At 38.6% G+C, this 20,318-nt stretch overlaps 1 protein-coding gene across 1 annotated transcript in view; it reads right to left on the bottom strand.

Annotated features, from left to right (window-relative positions):
• Positions 1 to 20,318, bottom strand: part of rasa2 (RAS p21 protein activator 2) — a 31,314-nt gene that overhangs the window by 5,969 nt on the left and 5,027 nt on the right. The window contains exons 3-22 of the mRNA XM_022748439.1: positions 16,784 to 16,887; positions 16,596 to 16,690; positions 14,135 to 14,211; positions 11,662 to 11,745; positions 10,943 to 11,015; positions 10,706 to 10,782; positions 9,975 to 10,076; positions 6,991 to 7,144; positions 6,503 to 6,651; positions 5,811 to 5,925; positions 5,233 to 5,307; positions 4,945 to 5,068; positions 4,268 to 4,374; positions 4,096 to 4,179; positions 3,773 to 3,850; positions 3,595 to 3,668; positions 2,765 to 2,871; positions 1,679 to 1,761; positions 1,064 to 1,272; positions 122 to 225 (exon numbers count right to left, since the gene is read on the bottom strand). Coding sequence (XP_022604160.1) covers positions 122 to 225; positions 1,064 to 1,272; positions 1,679 to 1,761; positions 2,765 to 2,871; positions 3,595 to 3,668; positions 3,773 to 3,850; positions 4,096 to 4,179; positions 4,268 to 4,374; positions 4,945 to 5,068; positions 5,233 to 5,307; positions 5,811 to 5,925; positions 6,503 to 6,651; positions 6,991 to 7,144; positions 9,975 to 10,076; positions 10,706 to 10,782; positions 10,943 to 11,015; positions 11,662 to 11,745; positions 14,135 to 14,211; positions 16,596 to 16,690; positions 16,784 to 16,887 — 2,075 coding nt within the window. The remainder of the gene's footprint in view (positions 1 to 121; positions 226 to 1,063; positions 1,273 to 1,678; positions 1,762 to 2,764; positions 2,872 to 3,594; positions 3,669 to 3,772; positions 3,851 to 4,095; positions 4,180 to 4,267; positions 4,375 to 4,944; positions 5,069 to 5,232; positions 5,308 to 5,810; positions 5,926 to 6,502; positions 6,652 to 6,990; positions 7,145 to 9,974; positions 10,077 to 10,705; positions 10,783 to 10,942; positions 11,016 to 11,661; positions 11,746 to 14,134; positions 14,212 to 16,595; positions 16,691 to 16,783; positions 16,888 to 20,318) is intronic.

Here is a 20,318-nt window from a genome sequence, read left to right as displayed (position 1 = left end):
CTAACAATGACGCAATGTTCCAGGAATCCAATAATGCTCTGGAGCAGTTTTTCTAACATTTGAGTGTAATCATCAAAACCTGCTAATAAACAGACTCAGTACTTTATGAACAGGCACTGACCCTCCATGTCCTGGAGTTTGGTATCGTTTGAAGAAAGAAGGGAGAAAATTCTCTCTGTTTCCCGGTCACAGTCTATGTCAAGCTGCAGGTTGGCCAGCATGGTGCTGAAACAGGAGAGAAGAGAAGTGAAGGAAAAATTCTGAGCAGGAATGAATAACAGAGAGAACAATGCAGTGGAATCCGCCTGTATGGATCAATCAAAAAGCTTGGAACAGAATCATTCCTATAAAAATGTTGTTTATTCTATATTTATTCTATACTATGCACTTTGCTAGTTAGTGTATGACACAAAACAATTAAATTAATTGGATATTTATTGGGGTAAAAATCAAAAAGGCCACATGCCTGTCTCCAAAGTAGCGAGGGCCTAATGAGCATTTTCTGATTATTTTATGTTGTAGTACAAAACTGTACTCAAACAATCATAAAATAAAGCTTGCTTTATTTCCTACAAAAGGTCCCTGAAAGAGTTCCAGCAGTGGAAAAGGGAGAATTTTTCAAACATTTCAAACTTAAAGAAATTGCTGTGTTGACATGGTAGTTCTTAGGTTTTCATGTGTCGATCCACAACTAAAAAAAAAACCAATCTGTTTATGGCAACAGACGGCGAGTGTTTTGCAGCTGCTGTAAAATAGCCCACCAACTTTGTCAATTTGCCATTTTTGAGTTGAGTGTTTTCAAATCTGCTCTTTCCACACAACGTGACTGTTTTCATTCCCCACAGCTCTACTCTTGGACCGAGCACCTACAAGATTGGTCAAATTTACCACCAGTGGCAGGGTTTCAAAACGGCAGTGAACGATTTTATGAAGTGTTTATTGTGATCTGCAACACATGCGCCACGAAAGAGCAGCAAGAATACTGAATACTTTATAGATGCTATACTTCTTTTCCTGCTGGTGGTGATGATGACGATGATGACAATGCAGAGGAAAGACTCACGCTGTGCAGGGCTTGCAGCCTGGTGCGTTGTTACTCTGGTTTTTGCAGCACTGCCAGGCTCCACTGGTGAAATTTGATGGATGGAAGGTGGCTAGGCGTCCCTCATTGCAGCGACTGACCTGGCCTAGGACCTCCAACCACTCACTGGCCTCTACACAGTTTCCTGCTTGCACGTACAGAGGCTTCTCAGAGTGGACCACCTGAAACATCTGACACGAGAGAGAGAGCAAAGAAGTTTTTTTTCCCCCCACTCTGTTAAAGATATCATTTCCAGGTAATTTCCACAACACTTTTACAATCTCATGTAAAATAGTAACAAACAGGTTGGAGCTGCCCTCAGACCACTGATGACTTTAACATTTCACCTGCAACAACCTGAGAGCAATTTTGTTTCACATTAAAGTGACAAACAACTTACTCGTCTGCTGACGTCAAAAGTTTGAAACCACTTACACTCATTTAGCAGATGTCAGCGAACGCTCACAAGACTATCAATATAATATTTCATCATTTGTTTATTTTAACTTCAGGAAATTGTTCTAAGGCTAAAATTTCTATTACAAGGGGGCCAGATTTTAGAAGTGATGACTGAGCATCTGAGGGGAATTGGCTTACATTTTTGCGGTTAAAGGCACTTTCATCCAGTTTCTCCACCGCCTGGATATTTTTGACATTGATGGTGCAGAGGGCCTCTTTCCCTGGAAAGCAGAAGTTATTCCGTCAAGTTTATGTCAAGAATAATACACAGGACTGTCAGAAGTATCAATGAGCTATATTTTAGCCTGCTGTTTGGTGTTAAACACAAATTACACTATGTAAAGAAGGTGTATGTGAAGGTCAACACCTTTCAATATTTTAATAGTACATGCATTTGTTTTCCTGAGAATAATAACATTAATTACTGTTGAAATGAACATTGCCAGGTGCCTCCCATGATAAATGTTTATGCTAGCAGTACACTAGCATAGTATGTCATTAAGTGATGGGTCAGACCCATGTGCACCCTTCAAACATCCCACTTCTTATGGTGGCTTCTCCTGAGAGCATCTGGACTGTTTTTGATTTCATACACTTAATTGTTTGTATTCATTCTTTATCTTTTCTAGAATTTGTGTGCGTTTGTTGCAAGTAGTGACACAAGTTCCTCCAGATATATCTTGACACCACAAGTCATAATCAAATACAGAAAATTACTCTAATTTATCATCACACATCACTCTTCACCATTTCCTGAAATCCCGTGAGAGGATTTTATTTACTTTAAAAAGCACTCCTAACTTAAGTATGTGTGATAGTGACCCAAATGTCATCAATCAGTTAAGGCAGAGTAAACACAGTTAACCGACTTGTGACCTTGGGGGGTGGTACTGAGGAGCAGTTTCCATCACAACTAATTTGGTCATAAGTTTGAGTATTTTGTGAATTAATTAAACTTTATCAATATTTTCTGTTACTTTTAATAGGCACGTAAAACATGATATTATGAACATCTTAACTTTTAGCATTAAATCAAACCAATAAATTGGCACCTTCACTATATGTAGGATTGGAAAAGTCTTTAGTAATGGAAGTGTTACAAATAATACTGTGATAGAAAACAGCACAAAGTCATCTCCTGTTAGTTTTATCTTATATTACACTACAAGTTTTGATGAAAAATGTATTTGGTTGGAGTAATTAAATGATAGATACTGGTCTCACCTTTATGTTTGTGGTAGGAGAGCTCCCTGCTGGTCACTCTGAGCCATCTTTTTTTGAAGTTTTTCTTTCCAAGGCGTTTTCTCCCCTGGGTCCGTTTCTGTACTTCCCTGTAGGTATATACACAAGATTGAGGCTCAAAAACTTTATTTTCAGCATTTTCTTTTTGTTATGTTTAAAAAAAAAAAAAAAAAAAAACTTTGATGACTGTGGATAAGAAAAAAAAAATCTGATCTGACTTAAAAATGCTGGAACAAGGCTCCAGTTACAATGGAAAATCTGATCTGATTCAAAGCTTAAAGCAACAACGTTTGTTACAGTTTCATGGTCATTTTATGTCTTGAGAAAATTTGTCAATCAATGCCTGAGTCTAAACTGAATATTGGAAAATCTAAGATCCAGCACTTTTGCTTCACCCATACTAAGTAGAACACTATAATTCTTTTTTTTAATGTGCCTATTGCAACTCTTTTAGTATCTCATGTTCACTCTGATAGATTATTTACTGTAGCTCAGGGAAACTGTTAAGGCTGTATAGGCTGGGTTTCATACTTTACAACAATGACTGCCCTCTTCTGAAGAGAGAAAAATTTGCCTAAACTTCCGGCCAGCTAGTGTTTCTGCCTCACTATTCAGTCTATTTTACTACAGGTGGCAAACTCACTGCTTTCTCATCTGCTCTGTATGAGGCCATTACAATGTCTGCCTGGTTAAAGTCTGTTAAAGCACTTCAGACACGGTCACAATAAAAGCAGACCGCTTCAATTTTGTAGGGAAGAATGGTTAAAGAAGAAACATGACCTTTCCTCCTTAGGCTCCTAATGAACACTCACCCCTCCTTGAGAACCCAGGCATCCTCCAGCCCACTAGACTCCTTGCTGACGTTGGAGGAGATCTCATCCAGAAACTGGAAAACAGAATCGACATCGATATCAGTGCTACCCATTCGAAATGATGAACAAATACAGAAACATTCAGATTTTGCAGACCTTTGAGTATATCAGCAAGTACCTTTTTAACTTTCTCGATACACTTGTCCTCTTGGAATGATTTGAAGAAGTCATACATGTAGGTTTCTTTGAAACTAGACTGAAAAGAGACATGTGACAGGTATAAAAATTTTTTATTTAACTACAACATAATCAAAAACATCAAGTCCTAGTCGTTACCTACTCGTTACCCCAGTATTTTTAACATTATTCAGCATTCTTCTAAACAAAAAATTACACTTTGCTCAGACCAGACTAAAGTCTCCTCATCATGAGAAGAACGATAAGAAGGACTCTTCATCCTTCTTATCATTCTCACTGTTATATAGCTACTGTTAATCTTACCAGTTTTTTTGACAAACTACCCCAGCTGCCCAGAGTCTGGATGGTTTTTGAGATGAGTGTGAGTGTTCGGGAAATCTCAGGATCCTAAAATTGAAGAAAATATGCAATAAACAGCAATGTATAAGTCAAGTGTGAATTTGGTCTGTTGTGTTGCCAGGGGCCATGCACTTACAGGATGATGGGAGCGGAGCTGGAAGGAGTGTGGAGAGAGAACAGCAACAGCGAAGAACCGCAGGAACACAAAGCTGCTAACAGCTGAGTACTGAACATGAGGGTCAGCTGTCAAGAGAAAGAGAACAAGAAATAAGCAAGTGTCTCAAAGCATTCGGAAAAACTGTGCGACCAGAGTGTGACCTTTATTACCATCAGCTTACTATGAATGTTTCTGTCATGACTATTCAGGGAGAGCACAGAAAAAAAAAAAAAAACTACTAAAGATGAAACTCCTGTTAAACTTTGGCTCCACCTTGTGGTAGACATATATACTAACACATGAACAGACTGTAAAAGCTCAGTCATTTTATCTGTTAAAAGACTTATATAAGGTATAAACACTAAATAATGCAGCACAAAGTGAAATAAAAACATCAGAAAATGAATATGAATATATAGAGACTGAAATGAGTCAATAAATTGTAAAATAATTTGGAACAATAAACTGGTGAACTGTCTCAGAGGAATAGAAATATAGAGACAACACATTTATTAGTAAATTGATGACAGATATACACAGATTTTTTTATATGCACATGTGTCTGGATGGGTTTTTTTTAGATGCCTGGATTGTCATTTCTCTGACTAAGTGGCTGCAAAGACACAACAGTCTCTCATACAGGCTCTTGCTTTTACCTGGGAAACGTTTGCAGGCCAATTGTCTCAGTGACCTGAAGACGTCACACATGAGTGTGGGACAGCTGGAACTGGACTGGGTGATGGAGGAAAAGACCTTATGGACATAACCCTGTAGATTCTCCTGCAGAGTTTACAAGAACATTGGTTCTAATTACTCTACATATAGAAACAGACAAACATCTTAAAATAAAGACAAAATAAAGACAGAAATTTTGTTTCATGAGACATAGACAGTATGTTATTAGCCTGTGTGTAGACAGGTTTGTAAGAGACGTGTACATTTACCTTGTTGACCTCTACGTTGTCACCTTCCTTTAGTTTAATAGGGTCTATCTCACATGTTTTGTTGGATTCACAAATCTATGTAAGGTTAAAGGAAAAAACAACAACAACAAAGAATTAGGTTCAGGCCAAATGTAGTAATGAGAGATGAAGACCGAGAGTTTGCATTCAGAATTTAGAATTAAATACTCCATTTAATAAAGATAGAATGAAAAATAAAAGACTAAATATGAAGACAACCAAACATACAATATGGCATATGGTTAGACCATCAAAAAGCCAAAAAAAATATGACTGATCAAAAAAATTACAATTTCATTATAGTAATGCTATGTAGTTGAAATTATAGAAAAACAGTTTCAACAAATGGTTTATGCAGTAGCCTGGAAAAACTCCAAACCTACCAATTACATCTGCACATCTGCTTGCTTACAGTGGAAAGTGGAGTTTTCCATATTGACCTCAGTGACTCATGCCTATTCTGGATATGTGTATGTATGTATGTGTGTGTGTGTGTGTGTGTGTGAGTGTGTGTGTGTGTATGTGTGTGTGTGTGTCCTTGTTAGTAATCTTAGTCATACCTCATCTATTACAGGCTTCAGGGTAACTGCCAGGTAATTCTTTCCCACAATCTTCATCATGTCATCAATGCAGCGTGTTGCCAGTGAGTTGCCACGGAATATAGTGTTAGCCTCCCTGTATGGGCACAAAAATATCAACCAGATATTAAAACCATTTTTGACCACAAAAAGAAACATCATTCATTTAACATCATTTCACAGATTTTTTTTTTATATTGTCATAGTTTTGAAACAAATGAGGTAATCCTCATTAAAGTACTCCTGGTGTTTCAGTATTCAAAGTTTTGACAGTCCAGCCCTTCTTAAAAAAAATCTGTGTTTTTATGACCTTGGTCTTATTTTTGTTGTTATGGCCATCATTCCCTCCACAGCTTTTAGTGTCCAGGTAAGGCATTTTATCTACATACTAAGCTTTACAAGTTTATTAAAGTTAAAATAAAGGTAAGATGAGAATCCATCTTTAAATGTCTATTAATTTCCAGCGCTGTTTCCTGTTTTCTAACTTAATTTTTGTTCATGATGGCAGAAACTAATAAAAGTCACATACACAGGTTGTCAAAAAAGGAACTTAGCTTAAAGCTTTTAAAAAAATAAGAGAAGTAACAATGTGGTCATGACATCTATCTGTACATGTGTCTGCTTACATACCAGTGTGTACCTGTACTGTGTGTTATGAATGTGTGAGGACTCACTGAGTGTTGTCCAGCTCTAGCGCTGCCACAGCAGAGACAAAAGGCACAAAGCGATTGTGGTGGAGCAGCAGTCGAACCACAGGCAGAACAGCCTCATACCGCTCTCTGTAGATGTCCCCCAAGATGTGTGCTGCTGACGCTGAGATGGGCTGAAGGAGGCAAAGAGAGCAGAAAGTGCGAGGGTGAAAAGGGGAAATGCAACAATTGAAGAGAGAGGGAAGTAATCGCGACAGAAAACAATGTGCGACTAATCAATTCCATGATTATTTATCAATATATTTCAGAAACATTAGACTGAGGTGACTGATCTACACAAAGGAAAGCTACACCACCAGGATTATATATAATAGGAGCCCCAGAATGACTTCAGTGTACACTGGCCTAGATTCTGATATTGCCTGAAATTAAAAATGTACATCTGTGTAAATTCTTTCTTAAAGGTTTTCCCTCCATCTTAGGATCCACTGCAACTTCAGCTTTTGCCTTACCTTCACATCTGGGGATTTGAGCAGCAGGTTGCAGAGTGGTGTGTAGCAGGCAGATGGCAGCACCGTGTCTTCTATGTAGGTCAGCTTCAAACGCAAGGATCCTAAATCATCAGACTTGGACTTGCTGCCGTTCCCTTTAGGCTGGAGGAGATACCTGTTACACCACAGGGAGACAAACGGCTTGTTAGTGCGCTGTGCAGTGAGGAAACAATACTGTACGTCACCATAATTAACCAGGCTGCTTGAAAACAGAAGGATTTTGCAATGTAACCTCAGAAGACACTAAGATCAACTGTTTGAGGAACGCAGGTGAGTGAGCGTCAGTTATGCCACAGGCTGGACACTTCAGCTCACCTCCAGATAACGCAACAGTAAATGTTTTCGCCCTGAACTACTGCTCTCTGCATCGCTATGAACACTAATCACAACCACAGCCATCTATACAGTACACTGTATACTGTGTATAAAATTACATACAGGCCAAATGAATAAGGAAATAGATGCGGATCCTGATCCTGTTGTCATTGATTACAGGCAAAAAAAAAAAAAAAAAAAAAAAAGACAGGTAAAGGGAAAACAGAGAGTATCTACACATGGGAAAACCATGGCAAAAAAAAAAAAATGTGATAAGTTATGCATACAACTACCTTTCTGCATTAAAAAATGACAGGATGAACATGTTGGTTGGAAAATAGTTTCTGGACACAGTGCTGTGAACGAACACACTGCGCTGTTTAAAAAGCTGTTATAAAACCAGCACAGAGATACATAAGCACCATATAGAGACAATGAACATGAGAAATACTGCAGTATAGATAGTAATATTTAAATGGAAGACTTTATGTAAACACTGGAGCTTATATATCGCTGTTTTCTAACTGGGGCAGTGTTGCCTTTAGACAGAAATTAGCATCGCAAAGCTTTTACAGGTTTAATCGACGAGCATGAGAGCTCCTTATAAACAGAAAACAAAACCATCCATACATGTTAGGGCTTCTGTTCAAATAGTGTATAATGTATAAGGTATAATGTATGCACAATAGATAATTGCAGATTTCATTAATACAACTAGAAGATGTTTTACTGTATCTACTGTCACCTTGAAGCGACACTAAGATGAAAGCAGCTCAAACTTTATGTTAAAGGGGTTTCTAAGTACTACTTGAAAAAGCTAATGCCTTCCTGTATATGCCACATAAATCAGACAGCTGTCTTTGCCATCTACTTACTTTACAGTTGTTTTAACAATTGTGGTGGACTGGATAATTTCCGCTTAAAATCAACGGGTTTGTTCACTTTGTTTGAAGAGGATATTGTTCATCTGTCTGCTGCATGCACATCTCCTTAGAAGCCAACAGGTGGAGCAAAGCACAAAATGATTCAATGTAGAGTTGAGCTGCAGTACTTCAAAAGCTGCAGCTATGTACTATAGGTTCGTTCATAAGCTGCTTTATCTGTAATCATGGTAAACAGGCACAGAGACGTTTCTCTGAAGAAGTCACCTGATCACCTGCATCGAATCTATGAAGCTGAGCCGTTTCTATGTGTGCTACATGGACGATTTCCAGCATAAACACAAGATATGAGGTATTGCCACCATGCAAAAAGCCACCCACGCACTCAACTCACAGCCCTCATGTACCAACAGATTGCTATCTGGCATAATCCCACATCACCTACACTGACGCAAAGCAAGGAAACACCCACACAATGGAAAAACTGCTGAACACTGAGAAATCTAGGAAGAGTTTCAAATCACCTGTTTCTTGGCATGGAGAACTTAACAGTACAAGTTGTTATAATGGATAAGCAGGATGCAGCTCCTAAAGACAAAGATTCCAATGTAAGAGGCTCCACCTAACCTCCTGTAAAGACCTGATCTAGTTAAGAGGAAGGTGACTGAGTCATGACATCAGAGTGACAGTTTCTGCCTGATTTTGTGTAATGAAAAAAATCTAATACTTTTTTTTTAAGACACAAACACATCAGAATTTGTTCTGGATACAAAAATAACAACCTGGACTTATTTTTCTCATTGTCCCTTCTTTATGTTTGCACTTTCCAATAATTTCAACCAAGATGACGGGTCCCTATCTGTACTAAAACAAAAACCACAGAAAAAAAAATCATCAGGTCTTTGGTAGTTATAAACTTGAGCCAATACTGGTCTATGTATGCAGCACAGGTCTCGGAGTTTCATATTATCTTCCCCCAGAAATCTAAAATGGGCCTTTTCATTTTCAGCCCTCGTAGTACATGAAAGCCTTCAGGACAGAACAACAGGCCTGTGTATGAGAGAAGATTTGACAGTATGAAGCTTTTAAGAGAGTGTGGCAGACTGGCAGCTTTTTCAAGCTTCTTTAATTATGACATTAGAACAAAATGATTTGGTTCTGCAAATCGATTTTTAAACATGCAAGATTAGTGTTAAGACAGATAGACAGATAATAGGGGTGTAACACACTGTTAATATCTGTATGCTTATGTGTGGATTGCTCATAATTACTTTTGTAAGTTTAGCTGCGCACAAAAAAAGACAAAACAAAATCATTTCTTGACTATGTGCCTAAAATAATCAAATTATAAAGAATAAACTTGTATTTGAACCCCACCTTGTAAATCAAAGTCTGACGTGAGTCCAAATTAAAACTGTGCAAATATTAAGGGTCTGGATGTTCACCAGTCAGAAGAGCTCATTCAATCAGATGGATATGACACGAGATCTGGAGTTATAAGAGGAGTCTTTTTTTATGTTGTCTAAACGGATTTATGAATGTTTAAATACTCTAATACTGTGTTCAGCAGATTGTAGCAGTGTGTGTCTCGATTTGACTGAATAAGACTTTGTGAAAGAAGAGGTCTGACGTATGTAGCAAATTGTGTAACTCATGTGACAGGAGCTGCTCTTCTATCTGTTTGTTTCCATTCATTGCGGATGGTACATGTTAGAAATTAAACGACATTTTCTTCTGTCTCGTCCTTACCAGGCTTTGTGGATGTGGTCACTTCGCAGGATCTTGACGGGGACCCGCGTCTCCCCCAGAAACACATCCTGAGCCAGATTCTCATTGTTCCACAAATCAACTCTGCAAAGGTGGAGGATAAGAAGTGAAACAACGCATTTCATCTATGAATATAACGTATTAAACAACATCAAAACCACATGTGCATCAAGTAAGACACAACATTTGTTGCTTGTGTGTGTGTTCAGCACAAACACATAACCACCCAATTCCAATATGGCAAAGGGGACAAAATAACTGTCACTCCTGAGTGGTGCTTACCTGCTTGGTGCATAAACGTCAATACAATACCCGTGCAATGACACCACCTCAAATCCAAACCTCAAAACCATGCATGAGTGTTTACCTTTGACTCTGTCTAGTCTTACCCAGTGAGCTATGAGTCCACTGTGATGGAAGCCCCACATATCCTTAACCAGAAACCAAGGCTCTCTATCAGTAGTCAGAACACACCAAATCCAAATTCACTTTTTTGTCCTCAAGTTGTTAAGAAATAATTTTTCTTCTGTCAAGACTATAGAGGGGGAACAAGAGAGCGAGGGAGTGGGAGAGAGAGAGAGAGAGAGAGAGAGAGAGAGAGAGAGAGAGAGAGAGAGAGAGAGAGAGAGAGAGAGAGAGAGAGAGAGAGAGAGAGAGAGAGAGAGAGAGAGAGAGAAAAAACCCCAAATGAATGAAAAAAAAAAAAAACTCACTTGATCTCAAGTTTTTCAATGTCCTCCTCCTCCACTTGGAAATGAGATTTTTTAGAGTAGCTGCTGGACCGGGTGACCTGAGGATGAACATGTCAAGGCTTACTTACTGGTTTACTTGTACAAATACAGTTTTTTTTTTATGATTCTGTTTCACATAATCCAACAGCAATGCAACCAGCAGATCATTTCAAACCCATGATGTGGTTAAACAGCAAAGTGCGAAGTTTCAGAATTTACCTCAAAGAAGAAGGTCTCTTCAAAATGAGGGTTGCTGGTTTTCTTCTTTACCTTTGTTTTCTTTTGGTCAGACCTGAGGAGAAACGTTACAGAAACTTTGATACTCACATTTTAAAAACTTTCCCTGCTCATAGTAAGCAAAAATACTATTTCCACAATAGTTTTTGAATCCTGTTTTAATTTCTTTGCATCAAGATTGCAGCCATAATCTAAATCTAAATCTACTGCTTTCTCAAGATTAGATAATTGCAAATCATTATGCTACTGCCTTAGCTTCAGTTTCCTTTAGCAACTACAGTTACAGGTGCAAATGGATCATAAATATCAAACTGATATGAGTTTCCCTCGACTGGCCCAGTCTGTTTTAACATTTTATTGTTAACATTTAAAGCACTACATGCACTGGCCCCTGGTTACGTTGCTGAGCTCATGATCCTGTAAATGCCAGGACATGACTTAAAATCCTCAGATGTTGTCTTACTAATTGAAACAAGGTCCAGGTTAGTGGCAAAAGGTGAGCAGACATTTACAGCCAGAGTCCAAATGCTTTGGAATATTCTGGCTGTAGAGCTTTGGTTAGCCAGCTCTAGAAATCCAGTGTAATCTGTTTTGAACACATTGATTTTAAAAAGCTAATTTAAACCTGGCAGGTGGTCAGACAGTTCATACAGCTTCTATACTTAAAAACACTTCCTGTGGTGTGTGTGGCATCCAGTTACCTGGCAGGTCCAACAAGTGACACTGTGGCATAGGGGTCACAGTTCTGCCCACTGATCAAAGGCAGCTCCTGGCACTCGATTATCCTACAGGAAGTCACAAAGAAATAAGTACAATTACTATCCAGGGACACAACATGCTATTATTAGTGTCACGGGTGCTCAGCTCCGAGGCACTCCTCTACAGCTAGAATAGCTGAGAGGCAGCATCGTCATAATTATCTCACTCACACAAACACACAATAACAGTATGTTCGATGTAAATAATACATATAAAGTTCACTAAATACTTTTTACCCAAATTAAAATCAGGCTTAACTCATGCATATCATATAAAAAAAAACAACCTTTTAAGCACCACTAACACTGCTGATAAGGGTTGTACTGTACAAAGCTAAAAAAAAATCCATGTTTTGATGTGCTATTTAGATTCTGTGATTGTAAAATGTTGACTCAGGACAACATTTTCATTTAAACATAATCAATCATCAATCTAATTATTGGATCCTCTCTTCTTGATGAAGCATTGATGCATAGTGTTGTATTTTGTTGAAGAAAAAAAAATTGGTCATGATGCCTGGAAGCAGCATTGGACACAGAACAGAAGGACTAACATATTGCTATGAATTTGGTTGCAAGTCAAAAGTGATTTTCTCTGTTTCATTTTTGTCCAGTTTATCAGTTCTCAGTCTTGCTTAGTCAATTGTCAAGATCACAATTTAAAAAATGACACTGCTGCCAAGTCCTCGCTTCTCAAACAGACATGGAGGCGGAGAGTAAAGCAGACTGTCACCAATATAAAACGGCACTATGCACTGACACCATGGTGTTACAGTCTTCATTTAGAGGTATTGCTCTGCCCTCACTATTGCCTCGTGTCACACAGGGACCACTGCTATTTTCACAGGTGTTTAGGTGACAACAAACAGACACTGTCGGCACTCTAAACAGGATGTGGCTGCTAAGCAGGAGTCACCAGAGAATAAGAATGAATTCAGCCCAGCACTAAGTGATGCCAGAGGGAGAAGCCCCGCAGAGCGAATGTCAGGATGTTTGTGTATCATCTTCCAGGGTGTCATGACAATATTCCCTGTAGTCTCTCCTTTGCATCTTGTTCTTAAACTCATTCCCATCTCTGACCATCTCTGGTGGCTAATCACACTGCAGCAGGGCGCCATGCAGACACAGATGAGTGAACATGCACATATGGTGAAAGCTGACAGTGAGCAGTTACAGCTTAAGCAAACAATCTGAGTGACACAGTGAATGACGGCAGCAGAAAACCACAGCGGTTGCAGTGTGAGAAGCGCAGGCTTCCTGCTCAGATGCCATCACTTCCTCCTCATTAGCCTGCTCTTCAAGTATGAATGGGGGGTGCAAAACATCACACGTAAACAGCATCAGGTCTGACACATACACACATATACTTGTACGCACATGTGCTCCGCCTGATCCTTCAATGAGCGCGTTCTTTTGATCCTACTGTATGATTATCTGGTAACAGTTTGTACTTGTGGCAACTTTTTGATGTCAATAGCAGAGCTGGGACATAGAGGTGATCGATAAAGTAATATTGTGACACACACCAAACCTAAAACAAATGGGTAAGAGCTAAGATTTCCAAATGATATGATCTCATCAATGAGGACCACATTTTGATAACAGCTTTGACGGATTTCTCTTTTCTTTCTCATTTATCTTTCTCAGAGCTATTAAGAAAAGATGTTTCCAATTTGGACACAGCACAAATAGTGCATTTCTTATAATTTTCTACCCAGACACATATAATACTACAATCACTGAGAAAGCGTATACAGCCGAAAATCCTTTCACTAGCTGTACTCACTGCAGCTCAGAGAAGAGGAAGAGCTTTTCAGTGAGCCATTGCCTTTGTTACTGCCTGTGAAACAATGCTACAATACACAGTTTGTTTGTTTTGGGAATAGTGTGGAAAAAGTCTCCCTAACCTTTAAGTCTGTACAGGACAGTGAGGTGTTGTGTTTCCCCCATCAAGCCACACAACTTAAAATGCTGATTAACAAATGTTGATTTGCTGCATTACTCTGTGTTTATCTTTATTTTTTGTATTCCTGATTGTCTATTGTAATTCTATGCCTCATATAACTTTGATTTTCTGTTTTTATTATGTTTTTTCAGGCTTAGTTAGGCTTATTTAATGCAGCCTTTGCTTTCTAAGTGTGTTTTTGTACATGTAAGACACATGTATATATACTGTATGTATACCTGATCTTCCTATGTTTAGCACTTTGGCACAAACTTGTTTTGTTTTTCAAGAGCTGTATGAATAAACCTGAAAACAGGATTTGATTTTTGTTCATTTGGTTCAACTCTCAGCTTTTAAAACTTCTTAAAATACTACCTTGATGTCAAATCCCTTGCAAACTTTCCCAGTTCATGAGACAGCAAAGTGAATTAGATCAAACTTGCCTGGCAACAGGGGAACCTTGGTACTCACCGGACTAGTAAGTGCTGACCTACTGAGCCGTTCTCTGTGATCACTTCATTCAATCGCATCTCAAGGTGAACCTTACCCTGTTGAAGATGAGGAGAGGAGAGTCACTGCTGAGAAGTTACAAATTATTCAAGTCAAGAGATCTCAGTCTTACATCAGGACACAAGAGTCAAAAGTTTCAAGCCGAATCGCAAGCTAACATGTGGGCTGTAAAGCAAGATAAGTGTGGGCTGTAGTGTGTGCTTGTGAGAAAATGACCAGATGCCAAATCCCTCAGTTCACCTACCCACTAAGCCTAATTTTTGCTTTACTGATGACATGTAAAAATACTTTAATTGCATTTTGTTTTAATGCAATGAAAGTATTATTATTCTCTGGTCATCCCCGACCTGTGGCCCAGCTCCACTTCATGTTTCATGCTGTTTCAGGTTAATAGAGGTACCATGTGTTACAAGCTGCCACAACAGCTGTGAATTTTGTCATCACTCAGAAGGATCTTTACGGGGTCGGATGTGGTGAAGGCTGCCGGTCTTGCCTTCGGAAGTGTCAGAGAGTGAGAGAGAGAGGTACAGAGTGAGAGTGTGTGAGAGAGAGAGAGAGAGAGAGAGAGAGAGAGAGAGAGAGAGAGCTAAACAAAACGCCCACACACTTGCACTCCATCTCTGCAATTCAGCACTTGGGTGAGATGGCGAGTAGTTCTTTCTGATGCAAGATAGGCCTTTAAGCCAATATAATACAAACTACTTTGCAATGATCTGAATGGGCCAACATCATCAGCAAATGAATGCTCACATTACCACTCCTTGTCTTCCCTTTTGGCTAATGAATGTGGTCAAAAAGATGTGTAGCGTTTGTTCTATCATTGCAATTTTTTTTTTTTTTTTTTTTTATTAACTGGGCAAGTTCACTAGAATATGATTAACACTGCTCACAGAATACATACACAGCGCCTGTTTGACTGTAAAACCAAGCCAGAGAGGCATTGCAAAAACACCTCCATCACTCACTAATGTAACTCTGCAGTTGAAAGTGTCTACTTGTGAGTGAATCAGTGTAGCAGCACATACCCAGAATAGTCTGGCGTGGGCTAATGGCAGCTAGAGTCAATACGTTAGCTACAGCAGCACAGAAGTGGTAGTGTGCTGTAGTTTCACCCAAAGCAACGAGACCACAGAAACTATCTGATCAAATAGAACAACCCACATACATGCCCTATATGTGATAAGAATTAGAACTGCACCCCTGAAGAAATTATCAATAAAATGCTGAGAGGGAAAAAAAAGAAAAACAGCATAAAAACAGACACTGGGCCAAAAACTCCTGATTGGTCAAGACTGTACAGTAGCTACAGTATTGTAATCATTAGTGAGTGCTACAGCTGAGTGCTAACTACTCCAACCAGCTGCAAACAACTGTACAAAAAAAGGCTTTTAACAGCAAATTAATCAACCACATAATTCATAGACACTCAGTGAAGTTTCCAACGTTGACAACTAATGTCACTGAGTATTGACTTCATTACAATATTTTATCTTGGGCTTTTGGGCAGGTGACACGCTGGTGGTATAAAACAATGACTACCTGGATTTAGGCAGTATGCAAATTCTAAGTAACCATCTTGCATGCAGTCACAGCAACAGACCAGTTACATTTGCATGTTATAAAAGATGGGAGAGAGCTAGAGACAAATACTTCATGAATTTTATCCAGACTTTTGAAACACCATGTCAAAGTCCAATGTAAGAGCTCTTATATTGGTGGTCACATCTCAGTCTTGCAGGTGGCACAAATAATGATGATCAAACAATAGTACAACACCAAAAACAATATTCACAGTGATGTGGGTTTAAAACCACCTGCTGTCTTAATGTCATATTCCACAGTTTGTCATATTTTCATGATAACACACTAAAGTGTATACAATGTGCAAATGGTTGTTCTGCAATCCTTTTAGATATAGGATTCTTGTTTAAAAGTTAAGAAATCCTATAGTATTTTTCTTCATTCAGGTCTGCCAGAAACATTCAAAACCTGAGTCTTGCTTATTGCATTTCATTTTTCTGCAACCAGACTATGCTGAGTCGTTACTGCGTGTAGGCTGACAGCAGCGGGGTATCACTGAACAGAGTTGAGCCTGTCTTGGTTTCATTTACAAACTGTAAAAACAAGACAGTTTGGACAGAGACTATAAACCTTATTCTGACATGGAAATGATCTTATCTGAATGCAAATTTCAGACCACATGCAAGTGGATTTCCTGTTTATTATGTTGGGGTGCTGCAAGTTGTGAAAGCATGCATCCCCTGAGACAGAGGTCAGTGATGTAGCCTAATTATCAATACCTTTAGTGTCAACTTTAAAGCAACAGCAACTAAGAGTCAAGACCAAAATGTTTAAAAAATATTATCAGGATGAGATATGCTGTAAATTAGGTGACACATTTTAACTTCTTTTGAGAAATTACCTGGACCTCTGAGTTAGGATCTACTGGCTGAAGGCCAAACCAGTGCTCCTTCCCACTGTATTTACACAGGTCATCCTTCCGGATTGATACCTTGCCTGAAAAGACAAACAAACAAACACACACATGAAACTACTACTCATCCATGCAGATGAGAAAATATACTTGTGTAGGTGCCTTATGCTACTTACCAACAGCTAGATCCCTTTGGAAAACACTCTTGGCATAAACATAGAAGGATAAACACTGAAATGGACGTGGGATCTCAAAGTAGAAGTCCTCTCCATAAAAAGGGCTGCAAATCAAGGCAGAGATTTAAATTAGCAAACACAGTTTCATCTTTTTGGGAGGGAGCAGCAGTGTGTAAGAATGTGTATTGGTAGGTGGTGTAATGTGTGATAAACTGTGATCAGATTAGTGCCTATAGCCTGATTACCTTAATGAAGTTGTGACACATAGGCTTAATTAATGATTTGTTAAGCGTGACACTTGATTCTTGACTGTGTGCAACACCAGTAGGGCTGCAACTAACAATTATTATCCTAGTCGATTAATCTGCAAATTATTTTCTCTATTATTTGCTATGAAATATCAACAAGGAGTGAAAAATGCCCCTTGAAACTTCCCACAGCCCAAGGTGACATCGTAAAATTGTTTGATTTTTCCCGTCCATCAGACCAAAATGCAACAATGTCATAAAACATCATATATAAAAAAGAAAAGCTGAGTTCTGAGTTTCTTTGAGTGAAAAGTAGCTGAAATGATAAATCTACTTTTTAAATCAACTTATCGTTTAATTGACTAATCAATGCAGCTCTAAACACCTGTTATCTGATTAAATATTGATGCTACGGCTGAAAAATAAAAATTGTCATTTTGTGTTTTATTGAGCATGATAATCTTACTCACTTTGCTTAATGGTCAATAAAGTTTACTTCAACTGGTTCCAATGCAAATTGGAGATCAACAATTGGGATCACTGAGTTTTTATGCTTAACATTACAAAAAGCATCACATTCTGAGCAACAGGATGGCATCATCATCCAGGTTTAACCCTTGTGTATAGTAAAAATGCTATACACACAGCTTTAACATACACTTCCTCTTCTTTCCAAGTTGGCCCCTGACTCCTTGCAAATAACCACAAGAGTGGGCATTAGGGAAGACGCTCTCCAGTACTTGCAGATCCTGGGACAGACCAAGACAGTACCAGCTGATTGCAGCTAATAAATGATAGTCATGTGAGTAATGCAATCAGTATTAAATTCTTGTATAGTGTTGCATGCTTCAAACAATTACAGTCACTTTAAACACTCTATAATTGCTGTAATCTCCTCAACTGCATTGTTCCCATTCACCTGACCTAATTCTATACTGTAAAATCATGTGATCACTAAATTAAATTCCTCATGTAATGTACTGCTGTTGTGTTATAAAAGTGATGTAATTACTGTTATACAAAGTTGTGTTTATCTAGATTATGTAGACTGTATGTAGTGCTCCAGCCTTAACATAATAACATTATCATATTTAAGCAGATCACATACACAGGATTTGTTTGTTTGCTGGGAAATGAGTGCCTGAGCAGAAGGTGGACGACACGGGGTGCCCTTATGACTCATCAGGGTTTAGGGGAATGTTCTTGCCATGTTACAGGTTTAAATCTGTCACTTTTGCCATCCATACTCTCCATAACCTTTCTTGTCCTTTCCTTAATATGAAGTCTAACAGTGTACACTAATCTAAAAGGGAAAATTAACGTAAACATGTAACTAGAAAGTGTCACAAATATCTGTACAGCAAAATGAAAGAGGGCAGACTTAGGTTTTTAATTCAAGTGCTGTAAAGAGCCAGATCATACAGCTACAGGAAAAACAATCTACTGAGAAAAGTTTTTTTTTCTACTGGAAAGCTCAAACTTGACATTCTCATGATTTTGTCAACCTAGCTGGACAGATGTGAGCAAGGGTCCTTCGACTAATAATAAATATCCATCTATCCACTATACCTACCGTACTAACACTGTGCAGGACTGCTTGGGGTTAGCTGCTATCCCAGCATGCTGTGCAATAATTCTGCCATGTTCACTGAATCATTCATCAAGACTTTTTCAGACCTTTTTAATACTTTACCACTTAAAATATAGTTTAATACCTTTTTCAAAGTTTAAACAATGACAGAAATCCAGTAAGAATGATAATTTTGTGTGTGAATACATTTATTACCAATTATATTATTATATTACATATTGTGAAATATAAATTTATTGACATTTGTCACATTTTTGTCAGTACTTCCCAGCTGTATAACAGTAGTTCCTAGTATGTGTCAGAAAGTGGATTACCAATCGAAACATAATAAATTGCTTTAAGTTTTTGTTGAAACTAACACTTTATTTGCCGATAAGCTTCCTAGCTTTGTAATAGTAATAATAATTATAATAATTATAAGAAATATTAATAAATATTAACTATAAAACAGCCTGCACAATCCACTATTGCACCAGTCTCCTTTTTGGTTTGCAGATGTGTAAAGTCTCACTACAACCTGCAACCACATACAAAAAACATTATTGTCTACAGAATGAAAAATATTATAGACTTATATTCAAGACTTCTGTAAATTAAATGAGACCTTTCCCTGAATATTATCATATGGACTGAATCATTTTATGATGATATTCACATCCTCACACCCTGGACAGGTTGCTCGTCCACTGCACAGCGAACACAGATAAACAGACAACACTGACTGTCCTGCTGGAGCGGGCAGAGACACAGAGGGCCCAAGCATCTGTGCCACTCAGTCCTGCCAACATAGCTACCTCATGACCAAGACCGCGAGCAAGACAGCTTGATCTGACATAGCCGATTGTAGGTTAAGCACTACCTCGATGTACGTGTTGCCTGCAGATGGACCACCTGTCCCAAACAGACTGAGCAGTACTCAGACAGTTGTACTGGATTAACTGTTCATATGTTCAAGTAAAACTGCGATCCCTGATTTAAATGTTCTTACCAGTCATGTCACGTGAGGTACGTTGACAGAGTTTTGAGTCTCGTCTGTTCATTTGGAGGGGGGGAAAAAAAACTAGCATATAAACAACTTGGTAGCTGCTTGCTTGGTGTAGACATACACTAGTTTTTCAGAAAAAAATTACGTACACTCAAGTCTTCGCCTGTCAGATATTACTGGAGCTTATGGGTCAGGTGCCTTGAATGAGTTGTAGGATAGGCTTGAAAACAGGCATCTCTGTATAAATATTCACTGCCAGTATTGAGGGAACCTGATCCTATACCTTTTTAATCTCTGCACTGATGCTTCCTTCTACAATTTATGCATCTTGGATGGTGAAATATCTTTCCTGACACTTCTCACACTGGGTTTGGCCAACACATCCAGTGTACACCCACACATACTCCTCAGCATCACATGGAATTGTGCACTTGTAACCTCCCTATTCTGTACACACTCAAAGATACACCCACTATACTACCTTCCCTTCTGTTGTCATCCTAGCTTCTAAACAATGTGAGAATGCTAGGTAGAACCACTTGACCATAGCTGTTTGTACATGCCTGCTTTATCCTTGGGATTAGCTGCAATTAGAGCACCCATACAGCTTTTAAACCATTAGAAACAGGAGCCCATACAACACACATGAGTCAAGCACCATCATATAAACAGTGGGCCAAATTTGAGTGATTATTAAGACATGCTAAAGAG

Source organism: Seriola dumerili, unplaced genomic scaffold (genome assembly GCF_002260705.1).
Source record: "Seriola dumerili isolate Sdu_G_001 unplaced genomic scaffold, Sdu_1.0 BDQW01000122.1, whole genome shotgun sequence".
Taxonomy (NCBI): Eukaryota; Metazoa; Chordata; class Actinopteri; order Carangiformes; family Carangidae; genus Seriola; species Seriola dumerili.
This window is presented reverse-complemented; position numbering and strand designations above follow the sequence as displayed.